Source organism: Canis lupus, chromosome 23, assembly GCF_048164855.1.
Source record: "Canis lupus baileyi chromosome 23, mCanLup2.hap1, whole genome shotgun sequence".
In the NCBI taxonomy this organism is placed as follows: Eukaryota; Metazoa; Chordata; class Mammalia; order Carnivora; family Canidae; genus Canis; species Canis lupus.
The window spans coordinates 22,119,517-22,134,393 of NC_132860.1; the positions used below are offsets into that span (position 1 = coordinate 22,119,517).

The following is a 14,877-nucleotide window of genomic DNA, read 5'->3' on the forward strand; positions in this document are numbered from 1 at the left end:
AGAGAGAGAGAGAGAGAGAGCCAGCTGGGTGAGGGGCAGAGGGAAAGGAGAGAATCCACAAGATTCTCCACTGAGTGCAGAGCCCAAAGTGGGACTGGATCCCAGAACCCTGAGATCATGACCTGAGCTGAAACCAAGAGTCAGCTGCTCTACTGAATGAACCTGAATTTTGAGATAATAATGATAAAAGTGCTTATAAGGGAAATAACAAAACTAAGTAATTTTAGTTTTGTATTCCTTTAATTTAATAATAAAAGTAATGCCTGTGTTTTTATTAATTGGAAAAATAAAAATGCATTTTGAAGGAGATAATTTGAACTAAAATTAAAAAGAGTAGAGGTAACTTCTGATACATTTCTTAACAAATATTTGCTATACACATTTTTGAAAAAAGATTTAGACAATATCATATTAAAATGTAGAGTCTGCAATTTTCAATTTACATTTAAAAACAAGTGCATTAGAACACAATTATTCAGTAATATAATTACATAGGAGTGTATCATATGTATTACATGATTTATTTATCGATTTTCCTATTTTTAGACATATATATCATTTACATTGCAGGAAATAATACAATAATTACCTATGCAGAGAAACTTTGACAGTGTTTTTAAATTTTATTTTATATTTAATTGAGGTGAAATTCACATGCCATGAAATTAATCACTTTACCATTTGAAATGTAAATTAAGTGGCTGTGAAACCATCAGCACTATATAATTCCAGAACATTTTCATTAGCTCAAAACAAAACTCCATAGACATTAATCAGTCACTCTCAATTGCACTGTCTTTCTTGCCCTGAGTAATAACTAATCTGCTTTCTAATTCAGTAGACTTAACTAGTTCTGAACATTTCACATAAGTGCAATCAAACAAGATGTAGATAAAAGATGAACCCTTCTGTGTCTGGCTTTTTTCACTTAGCAGAATGTTTTCAAAGTTCATATCTATAATACCATGTATCAATATTTTATATTTAATGGATAATTAGTTTCCTTGTATGAATATACCTAATTTTTTGCATTTAAAAGCTGATGGACATTTGAATTATTTCCAGTTTTTGGCTAATAATGCTATTATGAAAATTCATGTACAAGTTTTTATTCTTATAGTTATTTTTAATTATTTGAGTATATACTCAGGAGTTGCATTGTTGAGTTATATGGTCATTGGGCTTGGCTTTTTTGTCTATTTGTCAGAGCTGTTTTCCATATCTCTTGTATGATTTAATATTTGCACCAGCATTATACAAGGACTCCACTGTATCCTCAAAATCCAATACTTGCTCACTTGATTAAAAAAAAAAGTATGGGCATTTTATAGGATACAAGATGTATTATAACATCACTCATCATCAAATTATGATTTTGATTTGCATTTGTCTAACAACCAGTGATGTTGAGCATCTTTCACATAGTTGATTGATATTACACAACATCTTTAGAGAAATATCTGTTCCAATCCTTTGCCCATTAAAAAGATATAAGATACATCAAAAAGCAAAAAGACAAATGACAGGAGTAAGTCCTATGTTGTCAGTAAACAATGTGCTGGGATTAAATGCTCCAGTCAAAAAGAAGAGACTAGCAGATATCTGCTCAAACCACGCCTACTCAACATTGTCTAAAGTTCTAGCCAGGGCAACTAGGTAAGACAGTGAATTTCATTTTCCATTTGTCCTTCCCTTGGATTCCTTGAGATAACTAGTATCATTGTGTTATGACGAAGATATTTCCTGAGTACCAAAATTTCAAATGTTGGTTTCACCCGTTTTTGAAGTTTCATTTTTACCGCAGATTCCTTATACTAACTGAAAAGTTGCCAGTGTATATGTTCCTTAATTCATGAGCCATGTTTAATGATTGGCAAATATAATGAAATATATGTAGGAGAATTATCTAAATGAGCCCATTCTCAGTGTTAGTTACCCTTGTTGTCCAGCTTCAGAATCTTATAGAAGCCCTGCCTGAGCTCCTTGTTCTTGAGTGCATATACCATAGGGTTAAGGGCAGGAGGAATAACATTGTGTAGTACATTAAGCAGAACTGGGATGAGGGGAAGAGTCATTGTTGCACTGTGGGTAATGGAAATAACAATGACAACTGTGTAGAAGAACAGGATTAGAATGAGGTGAGAAGTACAGGTACTTAGGGCTTTGGATGCAGCTTCTGCTGAATTCAGCTTCAGCACTGAGTGAAGTATCAGAGCATATGATAAGAAAATCAAACCCAGGTCACTCCCCATCAGTGTCCAGGCAAGAAACAGCTGGTAGATGCTGTTGATTGTCCTGTCATCACAGGATAACCTAGTGACTCCAAGATTAGAGCATAGGCAATGCTCAATTTGGTTCTTGGAACAGTAGTGCCTCTGAGCAGCCAACATTGGCACTGGGATGGTGGCCAGACTGTTTCTGAGTGCCATGAACACAGTTGCCTTGACGACAAAAGAGTCAGTAACTATTGATGGATAGCGTAGTGGTTGGCAAATGGCTACATATCTGTCTATAGCCATGCAGACAAAGATACCTGACTCCATGCCCACAAAACAATGTATGACATACATCTGAGCAAAGCACTCAGGGAGACTGATGGCCTTTGCACTAAACCATAAGATGGCCAAAATCTTGGGCATGATGGTGGTAGCCAGTCCCATGTCTACCACAGCCAGGATCCCCAAAAAATAGTACATAGGCTGGTGCAGTGTGGCCTCTTGTTTGATGATGATCAGGATAAGGATGTTGGCAGTGAGAGCTAAGAGGTAAAGCAGTGCCAGGGGCAGGGAGAGCCAGTGCTGCCAGGTGTGAATGCCTGGGAATCCCATCAGAATGAACTCAGAGACTTGGGACTTTGAGATGTTGGAATGTCCAAGATCCTGGAGCATCCTTCACTAAGAGAAAAAAAAATCAAAGTTACTGTTCTTAATGTTTCTGCACTAACATTTATTTGACATTAATAGCTAAACACTAACCATGGCAGCATATTCTACATGTTGTCTTAGACAATCATCCAAAAATCTCCCTAAAGCAGGACACATATCCCTCTCATATTTTGTGAACTTGTTCATTATTTTCCCTCCAGCAAATCATGGAACCCGTAGAAGAGGAAAGTGATCTGGTATCACAACTTGTCTTCTTCAGTTTGGATTTCTAAGGTGTTACATGCTTTAGGGACCTAAGCTATAGAATGAAAGTAGACATGTTTATGTATTGAGATACTAAGGGCACAAATCAGAATATAGATTATTGAATATAACTCTGTTTTTATTCAAGCACATGAGAATGTTTGAACTATTCATGAATAGTATTTAATTTTAATTAAAATATATGAGGTTAGTTAGTATACCCATTTTTTGTTGTTGTTTTTGTATGTTTTTTTTTGTTTTGATTTTCAGTGAGGAGACTGATGCCCAGAATTGCCAATAACCTGCTCAAATTCAAGTAAGTATAATAAAGAGAAATATGTTTCATGAACCTCAGTATTCTTCAATCCAGTTGATTCTGGTTTCCCCTTCTTAACATGCTTTTTTGTCTTGGAGATGTGGAGATACTCCCACTATAATGAATAAAGTGAATGTTTAAATAAAATGAGTTTGAGGTAAATGTTTTTATATCAAATTAGTAAGTTATTACCCTATATCTAAGCAAATTCCTTGATTTCATTATTTTTAATGTGAAAGGTGAAGCAAATTTTCATGATGTACTTTAATCAGTTATGTGCAATATATTATTTCTTTCCTTTCAATACTGGAAACTTTAAGGACTTGATATAAGCACACAGGATATTTGAAAAATCATTTGTTCAGAATTTTAGTAGAGGAACAGTGTAGATATATAGACTTGATGAAAATATTCATTGTAACACACACACAAAACAAAAACCTGTCCATTATGCTTACAATGAAGAAATATATATATATTTATATATTATAAGCAGTATATATATATATATACTGCTTATACTTATAAAAGTATATACTTATACTTTTTTATACACTGCTTATACTTACATAAATATATTACTTTCAGTTGTTTATTTTTATGGCTTGCTTTTTTATCTTTAATTTTGGATCTATTTGTCAAATATCTTGCAATCTTTGACTGTTAATTCACAATTAATAAAGTCTTTGAAGCTGACTTGAAGTGCCAGTGGTGATTGAGTCTCACCAATAGTAGGACTTTGAGTCCTCTGTAAGGACTTTTTGCTTTGTTGACATCCTTAGATTGAATCATTCTCTATAGGTCTTTACTCATAGAATTTTTTTAAGAAAAGAATCCACAAATGTACTCCCTGGAGGAATATGTGATGACCTTCCACTGTTCTTGGAGTTGAGTAGTAGGACACTGGGTCTGACACTTAAATATGAATAATGGGTTCAACCTTCTCCTTTTCTATGATGTCTCATTCTTGGCCCACATCACAGCTGATATATTCACGTTTATAGTACATGTTAATGTTTCCCTACATTCCCCTCTTATTTTTATTCTCACTGAAGAATGAAAGATTCGATGCTTCAAAAAGCAACACTTTTCGAGAATAGCAAGGCCACACAAAGCAAATTAATTAAGAATACTCCTTGAAGATCATTCTGGGGTCATCACAGACTCATGAAGGAGGACAGAAGGAGCAATGAAGCTACATTTCGGAGGAGATTTTTTCAAAGAGGAAAAGGATTTTTTCAAATGCTCTTCAACATAAAGTATGACTCGGATTCTGACAAATAAGCCATCCAGTCCGTTCTTGTTTGCTCTTTCCTACCCAGATTCTCACTTTGTGATTGGGCAACCTTCTGATCTATTTTGTGTCCTCCCACCACCAAATTCAGCTTTGATCATCACCTTCTTCAGAACTCAACTTTCTCTCAGAGAGAAGAGAGAGAACCACCCTTTAAATGTTCTCAATATGACATAGTTGGAAAAGTGGCAGGTTTTGTAGGTAAGGAATACATTTGCCAGGGATGCCTGGGTGACTCAGCAATTGAGCATCTGCCTTTGGCTCAGGTGCTGATCCCAGAGTCCTGGGATTGGGTCTCACATCAGCTCTCCTCAGCGAGCCTGCTTCTCTCTCTGCCTGTGTCTCTGCCTCTCTCTCTGTGTCTCTCATGAATAAATAAATAAAATTTTTAAAAAAGGAATACATTTGCCAATGGTTCAATATCTATTTTAACATCACGGTATTGTAAAAACTTACTGATGTTCTTGAATCAGCTACAATTTAACCAAAACCTTAATATTTGGAACATTGTATTGATATTTGTATTTGCAGTGTCTAGCAAGATGTTGCACACATACTAGGTGTAAACAGGTATTTTTGAGTGAATAAAAGATTAATATAAAGATGAATCAAATTTCATAATAGATATTAAGCATTCTTATATGTACTCAAAATATTATTTTTTGGAGAGTAGAAAGGAACCACTAGAGGAAACAGAACTATAATGTCTGCTTCATAGATCAATAGAAAACCCAAATTTCAAAAAAATACCCCTCGTAAAAGAGATAAAACAAAAAAAAAAATTTTTTAAAAAGCAGAGAAAAAAATAAGGCAGCATGTAAAATTAATATTTTGAATTGGATCATAAAAGGGAATTAAGTAACATATATTACATATGGGTCACAACCAACAGTGATAGTAAACACCAATTTATGCTATGAAAATATATGCAGAGGGGCACCTGGGTGGCTCAGTGGTTGAACATCTTCATTTGGCTCAGGTCATGATCCTGAGGTCCTGGAATCAAGTCCCACAATGGGCTCTCCATGGGAAGTCTGCTTCTTCCCTCTGCCTATTTCTCTGCTTCTCTGTGTGTGTGTCTCTTATGAATAAATAAATAAATTCTTAAAAAATATGTATATATATGCAGAAATATACATTAAAATATTTTTGAAAGTTATATGAGATGTACAAAGCAAACCATACACAAAGTATGCACAAAGACTTTTGGTTATCAAAATTCACACTAACACACTAAACACATACTTCAAAACTGTTAGGAAATATTAATATCAGACAAAATAGAAAACAAATTAAGCAAATTTTGAATCAAGAGCACTTTTGAGAAACAATAGATGACATGCTTTAAACAATGCAAATAATTCTGATCATATAAAATGTTTCATTTCCAGGTATGATATGGTTTTCCACTCACAAAATAATAGGAAATTCTGAAATAATATTTTTCACTTTATTAGTCCACGGTAGAAAATTCAAAAGTGGGGAATTCGCTAAAATATATTGCAACTCATTAGCTGATCCTTAATTTTTTGTATAACAATCCTGATGTGCATTGAAGTTAATAATTGCTTGACTCTCAAAACCCTTATAATTTGTATTATAGACAAAGAATAATAGGGATTTGCAGTATTAAAATTTGATTCCTTACATACCAAAATTTTCATCGAGTGTTTTTCTATGAGGCTGATAAATTTCTACTTAATATTTTCATACACTGCTATATTTTCATGAGCCACCCAGGGACTCCTATTATCATGTTTCTTTAAAAAATTATTAAGACACAAAACTGCAACAATTCATATGCACATATATACACATATATTTGTACACACATAGGCAATTGATCACTATGCATATGAGAGATTTTAAATGTATTGTTTATAAATATTTGATTAGTGTTACTGTCAAGATGTTAAAATTGGATCATTTAATTCAATTCTTGACTCCATGCAACAAGAGAAAGTAGAAAATTAGCTGAAACATGTATAACCATAAATTGAGATTAAGAAATATCTCAGGGATCCCTGGGTGGCGCAGCGGTTTAGCGCCTGCCTTTGGCCCAGGGCGCGATCCTGGAGACCTGGGATCGAATCCCATGTCAGGCTCCTGGTGCATGGAGCCTGCTTCTCTCTCTGCCTGTGTCTCTGCCTCTCTCTCTCTCTCTCTGTGACTATCATAAATAAATAAAAATTTAAAAAAAAGAAATATGTCTCAGATTACTTGTATTCCATTCTTAAGAATAGATTTCTTCTATGAGATAAACATCCTATTTATGTTCCATGTGTTTCCTTTTGATAGTTCTGGTGTTGATTACTATAATGGTCCTAATATTACATGAGACATTTAGGTCCACTTTCAATACATTTGCCAAACTCTCAAAGATCCAAGTTAATACCAACTAATATAGTGGTAACCACAAATTATAGATCTTTTCCATAACAATTTTAAATGATTTCTAAACATAGCTTAATTTTTATGCAGGGAAAATTAAGTATACAAGTGTACAAGTTGTACAAGTATATTGAGGTAGTAGCATTAACACAAAAATATAGCTGCTTAATAAGGTAAAAATTTTTATCATCTGCTATTTCATTCCTAAACCTCATAGACAATTAGCTTGTTTCCTCACAGGATAGTCCTTATTTTACAACCCAGGATGTTCTCTCAATATGACAGAGGTTCCTCCAAATAGATTTTGCTATCTAGAATGGAAAAAAACAGTCACAAACCAAATTTCTAGAAATGGATAAAGCAAATAAGATTTTCATTCCAAGACAATGGGAGGGAAGGTAAAGAGCAATTGTACTCTGACCATGACTGACAACTATTCTCTAGCTCTTCTCCATTTTTTTTTTTTTTTTGTCATGGAGGTGATTCATACCTGACTTCTGCTACAACAGAATCAGTGATTTCTATTTCGTTAAAAGATAACATAGCTATTAATAATCATGATAGAAAGTTACAGTGAATGGTAACTCTGATATTTAAGGAAATAAGCAAATGCCTTTGAATGGGTGGGTGGAATCAAACCTGTGTTTCTAAACATTTAATAATCAGTTAATATACACTAAAAGCCTGGCTCTAATTTATCTTAGTACTAACAACAACAAAAGTCCTGCCAGTAGTCCCACTTTTTATGTCCTTCAATACCTTAATTTCTGGATAGCAGACAGTGAGCCGAATGAAATCTGGTCCAGGTATTCAGGTCAAAAATGTCCTGGTTCTATATGTATGTACATGCACAACCCTCAACCTCTAAATCTCTGATGCCGGTACTACTGAACTGAATCTTTAAATAAAAATGTGTGTTATACATCCCAAAGGAATATTACACCCTATTAGAGACATAGGTGCTGCTATAGGAGATAAGCTAACCTCTACTGAGGGAGAAAAAGAGGATAGGTTTTACATTCTTACCACTTATGAAATGATGCACAAATAAGAGAATAATTTAATATGAGCATACCTATATTGGTATACTTGTGTGTGAAAAATTATGTATTGAGGGGTGAGAATGACACAATTTTATTTACATTTTTTAAATTTAAATTCAATTAGTCAATGTGTAAGTCTATCATCAGTTTCAGATGTAGTTGTATGCAACTGATGAATTATTGAATACTACATCTGAAACTGTGACACAATTTTAATGAAAATTATTGATTTTAATATTTATTGAGAGTTTCATTTCTCTTAGTTTCAGGCCTTTAGGACACAAGCTGAAAGCACTTAAAATGTTTCACAAAATTTCAACCCCCATCACACACATTTGTGGTTTCTTTAATTGTTTATTTTCATGTTCAAGTGATGCTGATAATGAATATTATGGCATTGTAGAAATTCAGGCTCAGCGTATTAGGACAAGATATTTTGAAGCTCTAATAAATAATAGTTTAAACACTAATAATGATGGTGATGAAGCAATAATAAGAAAGCATAATAACTGATTTTATTTTTCTAGGACTTATATTAGATAGTGAGCCATGGCTACATAGTTTTTTGATTGAAAAAATAAAAGTGAGTTTGGAATAAATAAACAGAACTCATATTCTATATGTAGAGGTAACTTCTAATACATTTAATAGAGTTTTGCCATATGTGTTTTGGAAAAAAGCTTGGATAATACCATATTAAAAGATAAATTCTGACATTTTTAATGTACAACATCTAGGAAGCACATTCAAATATGATTATTTAGGGGACTCCTGGGTGGCTCAGTGGTTAAGCGTGATCCTGGAGTCCCAGGATAGACTCCCACATCGGGCTCCCTGCATGAAGCCTGCTTCTCCCTCTGCCTGTGTCTCTCTCTTTCTCTCTATGTATCTCTCATGAATAAATAATAAAATCTTTTTAAAAACCCAAATATTATTTGGTAATATTATGATGAAATAACATTACATAATATGTATTTACACACTTTTTAAACCATTTCCTATTCTTAGACATATATGTTTCTTTAATGTTGCTAGAAATGGTGCAACAAATATATATGTAGAAGACATTTTTAGCACTTTTTCCATTTAATTTTTTTTGAGGAATGAAATTCACATACTATAAAATTACCCAATTAAATCATTTGAAAATGTACAATCAGGTGGCTTTTAGTACATTCTCATCAGCACTTTATAATTCCAAAACATTTCCATTATCTCAAAAGGAAACTCAATAATCGTCAAACAGTAATTCCCCTTTCCCCTTTCTCTCCTGCTCCTGGCAAAACTACTATGCTCTCTGATTCAATGGACTTACTTATTTTGAACATTCAATAACTGTAATCATAAAAAGTGTAACATTTGGGGCACCTGACTGGCTCAGTTGGTAAAACAAGTGGCTCTTGATTTCAGGGTTGTGAGTTCAAGCCTCATGTTGGGTATGGAGCCTACTTAATTAAAAAAAAAACCAAACACCTAAAATTGTATTGACAAACATATAATTTTTGTGTTTGACTTTTGTCATGTAGCATAATGTTTTCAAATTTCATCTCTGAAATAGCATGTATCCACATTTCTTCATTCTTTTTATGGGTGAATAATTGTGGCTTGTATGAATATGCCTCAGCCTGTTCATTCATTAGGCGGCTGATGAACATTTGGGTTCTTTCCATTTTTTCGCTAATAATCCTACTATGAACATTCATATACAAGTTGTTAGAAGGTGTGTTTTCAATTATTTTGGATATATACTAAGGAGTTGAACTGTTAAGTCATATGCTAGTTGTGTTCAACTTTTTGAGTAATTTTCACTGTTTTCACATCTCCTAAATGATTTTTATACTCCCACAAGCAGTGTGTGATTAACTAGCAGTAATACTAGCTAGTTAAAAAGAATTAAAGTTATTTTTTGATCAGAATATGTGTTGTTTTGGTGTTGAGTTGTTTAAGTTCTTTTCATACTTTGGCTATTCACCCTTTTTTGGTGAATATCCAATATCTTTTCCCATTCAATAGGTTGCCTTTTTGTTTTGTTGATGTGTCCTTTATTCTTTAAAAGAGTTTTATTTTGGTATAGTTCCAACAATTTGTTTGTTTTTGTTACATTCTTGAGGAGACATATACAGAAAAAAGTTGCTAAGGCCAATTTCAAAGAAATTACTACCTAAGTTTTCTGCTAGAAGTTTTATAGTTTCAGGTCTCACAACTAGGTCTTTAATCCATTTTGAGTTGATTGTGTGGAGGATGTAAGAAAGTGGTCCAGTTTTATTCCTTTGCATGTAGCTATGTAGTTTTCCCAGTACCATATGTTGAAGAGACTATCTTTTCCCCATTGAATATTTTGCCTCTTTTGGCATAGATTAGCTGACCATATAAATATGGGTTACAATTAGGGTTCTCCATTCTGTTCCATTGATCTATGTTTATTCTTGTGCCAGTGCCATACTGTTTTGATTACTACAGCTTTGCACTGCATCCTGAAACTAGAATTATGATACTTCTAGATTTATTCTTCTTCCTGAAGATTGCTTTGTTATTCAGGGTCTATTGTTGTCTTTTACAAATTTCAGGATTATTTATTCTAGTTCTTTGAAAGATGTTGGTATTCTGATAGGCATTGGATTGAATGTATAGATCGTTTTGAATAGTAAGGACATTTTAACAATATTGGTTCTTCCAATCTGTAAATATGGAATAACTTTCCATTTATTTGTGTTACCTTCAATTTATTTCATCAGTGTTTTATAGTTTTTGAAGTACAAGAGAAAAAGAAAACCTCTGGTAAGAATGCAAATTGGTGCAGTCACTGTGGAAAACGGTATGGAGGTTCCTCAAAAAATTAAAAATAGAATTGCCAAATAATTCATAACTCCACTACTGGGTATTGACTCAATAAAAATGAAAGTATAAATTCAAATATATATATATATATATATATATATATACCTGTATGGGTTTTTTTGCAATATTATTTACAATATCCAGGATATGGAAGCAACCCAGGTACCTATCAATAGATGAACGGATGAAGAACATGTAGTGTATATATACAATGAAATATTGCTTGTCATAAAAAAGAATGTGATTTTTCCATTTTCAACAACATGGATGGACTTAGAAGGTATAATGCTAAGAGAAATAAGGCAGACAGAGAATGACAGATACCATATGATTTCACTTATATAAAGAATTTAAGAAACAAATGAACAAACAAAGAAAATGGAGACAAACTCTTAAGTATGTAGAAAAAATTGGTTGTTACCAGAGGGAAGGTAATAGAGAGGGGGTAGATCTATAACAATGTATAAAATTATTGAATCATTATATTGTATACCTGAGACTAATATAACACTGTATGCTAATTATACTTCAATAACAACTACAATAACACAGAATTAAGGCCAGTTTAGGGGATTGAGTGCTATCTTGTGCTTTTTAATTGAATTTGTCTAATGACTAATGATGTTGAGCATCTTTTCATGTGGTTGATCATCATTGTACATCTTCTATAGAGAAATATCTATTCCAATTCATTGTCCATTTAAAGAGATATGACACATTAAAAAGCAAAAAGACAAATGGCAGGAGTAAGACCTATGTTATCAGTAAACAAATTAATGTACATGGATTAAATGCTCCAATTAAAAAGAAGATATTGGCAGATACCTGCTCAAATCATGCCTACTCAATATTGTCTAAAGTTCTAGCCAGGGCAACTAGGTAATTCTTTTCCCATAGATTCCTTGAGACAATCAACATCATTGTGCTATGATGAAGGTCTTTCCTGAGAACCAAAATTTCAAATATTAGTTCGCTTCTGTTTTTGAAGTTTCATTTTCACCACAGAGTCTTAACTGAAAATTTGCCAGGGTATATGTTTCTTACATCTTCAGCCATGTGTAATGATTGGCAAATATAATTAAACATATGTAGGAGAATTATCTAAATGAGCCCATTCTCAGTGTTAATTACCTTTGTTGTACAGATTCAGAACCTTATAGAAGCCCTGCCTGAGGTCCTTGTTCTTGAGTGCATATACCATAGGGTTAAGGGCAGGAGGAATAACATTATGTAGTACATTAAGCAGAACTGGGATGAGAGGAAGAGTCATTGTTGCACTGTGGGTGATGGAAATGACTATAATAACTGAGTAGAAGAACAGGATTAGAATGAGGTGAGAAGTACAGGTACTTAGGGCTTTGGATGCAGCTTCTGCTGAATTCAGCTTCAGCACTGAGTGAAGTATCAAAGCATATGATAAGAAAATCAAACCCAGGTCACTCCCCATCAGTGTCCAGGCCAAAAGAACCTGGTAGATGCTGTTGATTGTCCTGTCATCACAGGATAACCTAGTGACTCCAAGATTAGAGCATAGGCAATGCTCAATTTGGTTCTTGGAACAGTAGTGCCTCTGAGCAGCCAACACTGGCACTGGGATGGTGGCCAGACTGTTTCTGAGTGCCATGAACACAGTTGCCTTGACGACAAAAGAATCAGTAACTATTGATGGATAACGTAGTGGTTGGCAAATGGCTACATATCTGTCTATAGCCATGCAGACAAAGATACCTGACTCCATGGCCACAAAACAATGTATGACATACATCTGAGCAAAGCACTCAGGGAGACTGATGGCCTTTGCACTGAACCATAAGATGGCCAAAATCTTGGGCATGATGGTGGTAGCCAGTCCCATGTCTACCACAGCCAGGATCCCCAAGAAATAGTACATAGGCTGGTGCAGTGTAGCCTCTTGTTTGATGATAATCAGGATAAGGATGTTGGCAGTGAGAGCTAAGAGGTAAAGTAGTGCCAGGGGCAGGGAGAGCCAGTGTTGCCAGGTGTGAATGCCTGGGAATCCCATCAGAATGAACTCAGAGACCTGGAACTTAGAGATGTTGGAATGTCTAAGATCCTGGAACATCCTTCACTAAGAGAAAAACATATTTGAAGTTACTATGTTGAACAGACACTTAGACAATATTTGAAAAGGAATTACCTAGGTTGATGATACTGAAGGGGAGATTCATGTTCATTATTCTCATTCCATTACTAATATTTATGGGATATTATTGTGAAACTGGAACTGTGCATTTTATATTGTAAGTCATTTAATCATCACAAACACTCTATAAGGTGGTTCATAAGATTTCTACTGTCTCATTGTTGAGGAATAGAACATTATAGTAATCTGGATCATGTTTATTGTATTCCATAATAAGTCACGGAAGCTTGACAAAAAGAAAACCATCTGATATTATAGCCTGGTCTTTAAGTTTGACTTTGCTAATGGATTGTTTTCTTTGTAGACCAAATGCAAGTCTCAGAATAGAGGCTTTCAAGCATTGAGTCTTCTCAGATGACAGATTAGGTTATAGAATATATGTTTATACATATAAACTTCCTTTATTCATAGACTTGATTATTTCTGAACTATTTAATTGTTATTAAAATGCATTAGATCAGTTAGCATTAATCAGTTAGTATGTCAATTTTATAAACAGTACAGTGTTGTCCAAAATGCTGGTTAGCTGTCTAAAGCCTTGCAACTATGAAAGCGATAATATGGTTTGGAAATCTTAGTATTTTGAAGTCTGTTCTTTCTGGTTCTGTGTAACTTTCCTCTATTTGGACATGGCTTAAACAGTCTAGACAGGAGCAGCCCTGGTGGCTTAGCAGTTTAACGCTGACTTCAGCCCAGGGTGTGATCCTGGAGACCCAGATCCAGTCCCACGTTGGGCTCCCTGCATGGAACCTCCTTCTCCCTCTGCCTGTGTCTCTGCCTCAATCTCTCTCTCTCTCTCTCTCTCTCTCTCTTTCTCTCTCTCTCTCTCTCTCTGTGTCTCTCATGAATAAATAAATAAAATCTTAAAAGGATAAAATAAAATAAAATAAAATAAAATAAATAAAAACCAAAAAAAAAAGTCTAGACAGTCACATTATAATTAATAAAGCAGAAGTGAAAAAAAATCCCAAAAACTGACGATCTAATGAGTTTGGGATCAATGTTTTGCTGAGAAGTTCTGATAAAATCAAATTACTCTCTATATAAGACACTTTTTGATACAGTATTTTATTAATATTTTAATTTTAAAATGAAGGCAGATTATATTGTATGCTCCTTCAAAACGTGTGCTATTAACTATTTCTTCTTGAGTATTTCATATATTAAGGATACAACGTAAAATATATTTAAAAATTACTGTGAATTAAAGTTATATATAGAAAGGTAATGTTGATACAGTCTGGTGGGTATATTCATCTAATCCAGATAATGGCATCCTATATTCCTTATAAGATAATGAACTAAGAAAATCAATTAAGATGTAACTAAGAATTTTTAATTGTTGAGAAAATACAATATTTTGACAAATATACAAAATTTGAAATTAAAAAAGCCTGAGAATGAAATGAAAAGATAAATTTAATTAAGATTTTTAAGATTGCAAACTGATGCCATAATAGTTTGAAGATATACTATATAGGATAAAAGCTCTAGTGTCTGTGTTTTGGTATCTTAATACTCACACTTAAGAAGAGAAATAGCTTTGGGCATGCTATTTTCAGTACTAATAGTGGGATTCCTTCATCAGTTCAGAGCAATGGAATAGCTTAGGCTTTACTTAAAAGACAGTTTCTAACTTTCTAAAGGATCAAAGATATATATTCTAGTTCATTATGTCAATATACCTATCTCCTCAGAAAGCA

General features: G+C 33.8%; 2 protein-coding genes across 2 annotated transcripts; both read right to left on the bottom strand.

The window, feature by feature from the left end:
- Window positions 1-1,246: 1,246 nt before the first annotated feature.
- On the bottom strand, window positions 1,247-2,893 carry LOC140615464 (olfactory receptor 56B2-like). Its single transcript, XM_072795328.1, has one exon. The coding sequence runs from the start codon at window positions 2,886-2,888 to the stop codon at window positions 1,929-1,931; it is 960 nt and encodes a 319-aa protein (XP_072651429.1). The 5' UTR covers window positions 2,889-2,893; the 3' UTR covers window positions 1,247-1,928.
- Window positions 2,894-12,133: 9,240 nt separating this feature from the next.
- Window positions 12,134-13,093, bottom strand: LOC140615256 (olfactory receptor 56B2-like). Its single transcript, XM_072795173.1, has one exon. It carries the CDS (start codon window positions 13,091-13,093, stop codon window positions 12,134-12,136), a length of 960 nt encoding a protein of 319 aa, XP_072651274.1.
- Between the last annotated feature and the right edge of the window lie 1,784 nt (window positions 13,094-14,877).

What these genes read in the sequence shown, in the direction of transcription:
- LOC140615464 (XM_072795328.1), bottom strand. Translation starts at nt 2,888, where the DNA reads ATGCTCCAGGATCTTGGACATTCCAACATCTCAAAGTCCCAAGTCTCT.
- LOC140615256 (XM_072795173.1), bottom strand. Translation starts at nt 13,093, where the DNA reads ATGTTCCAGGATCTTAGACATTCCAACATCTCTAAGTTCCAGGTCTCT.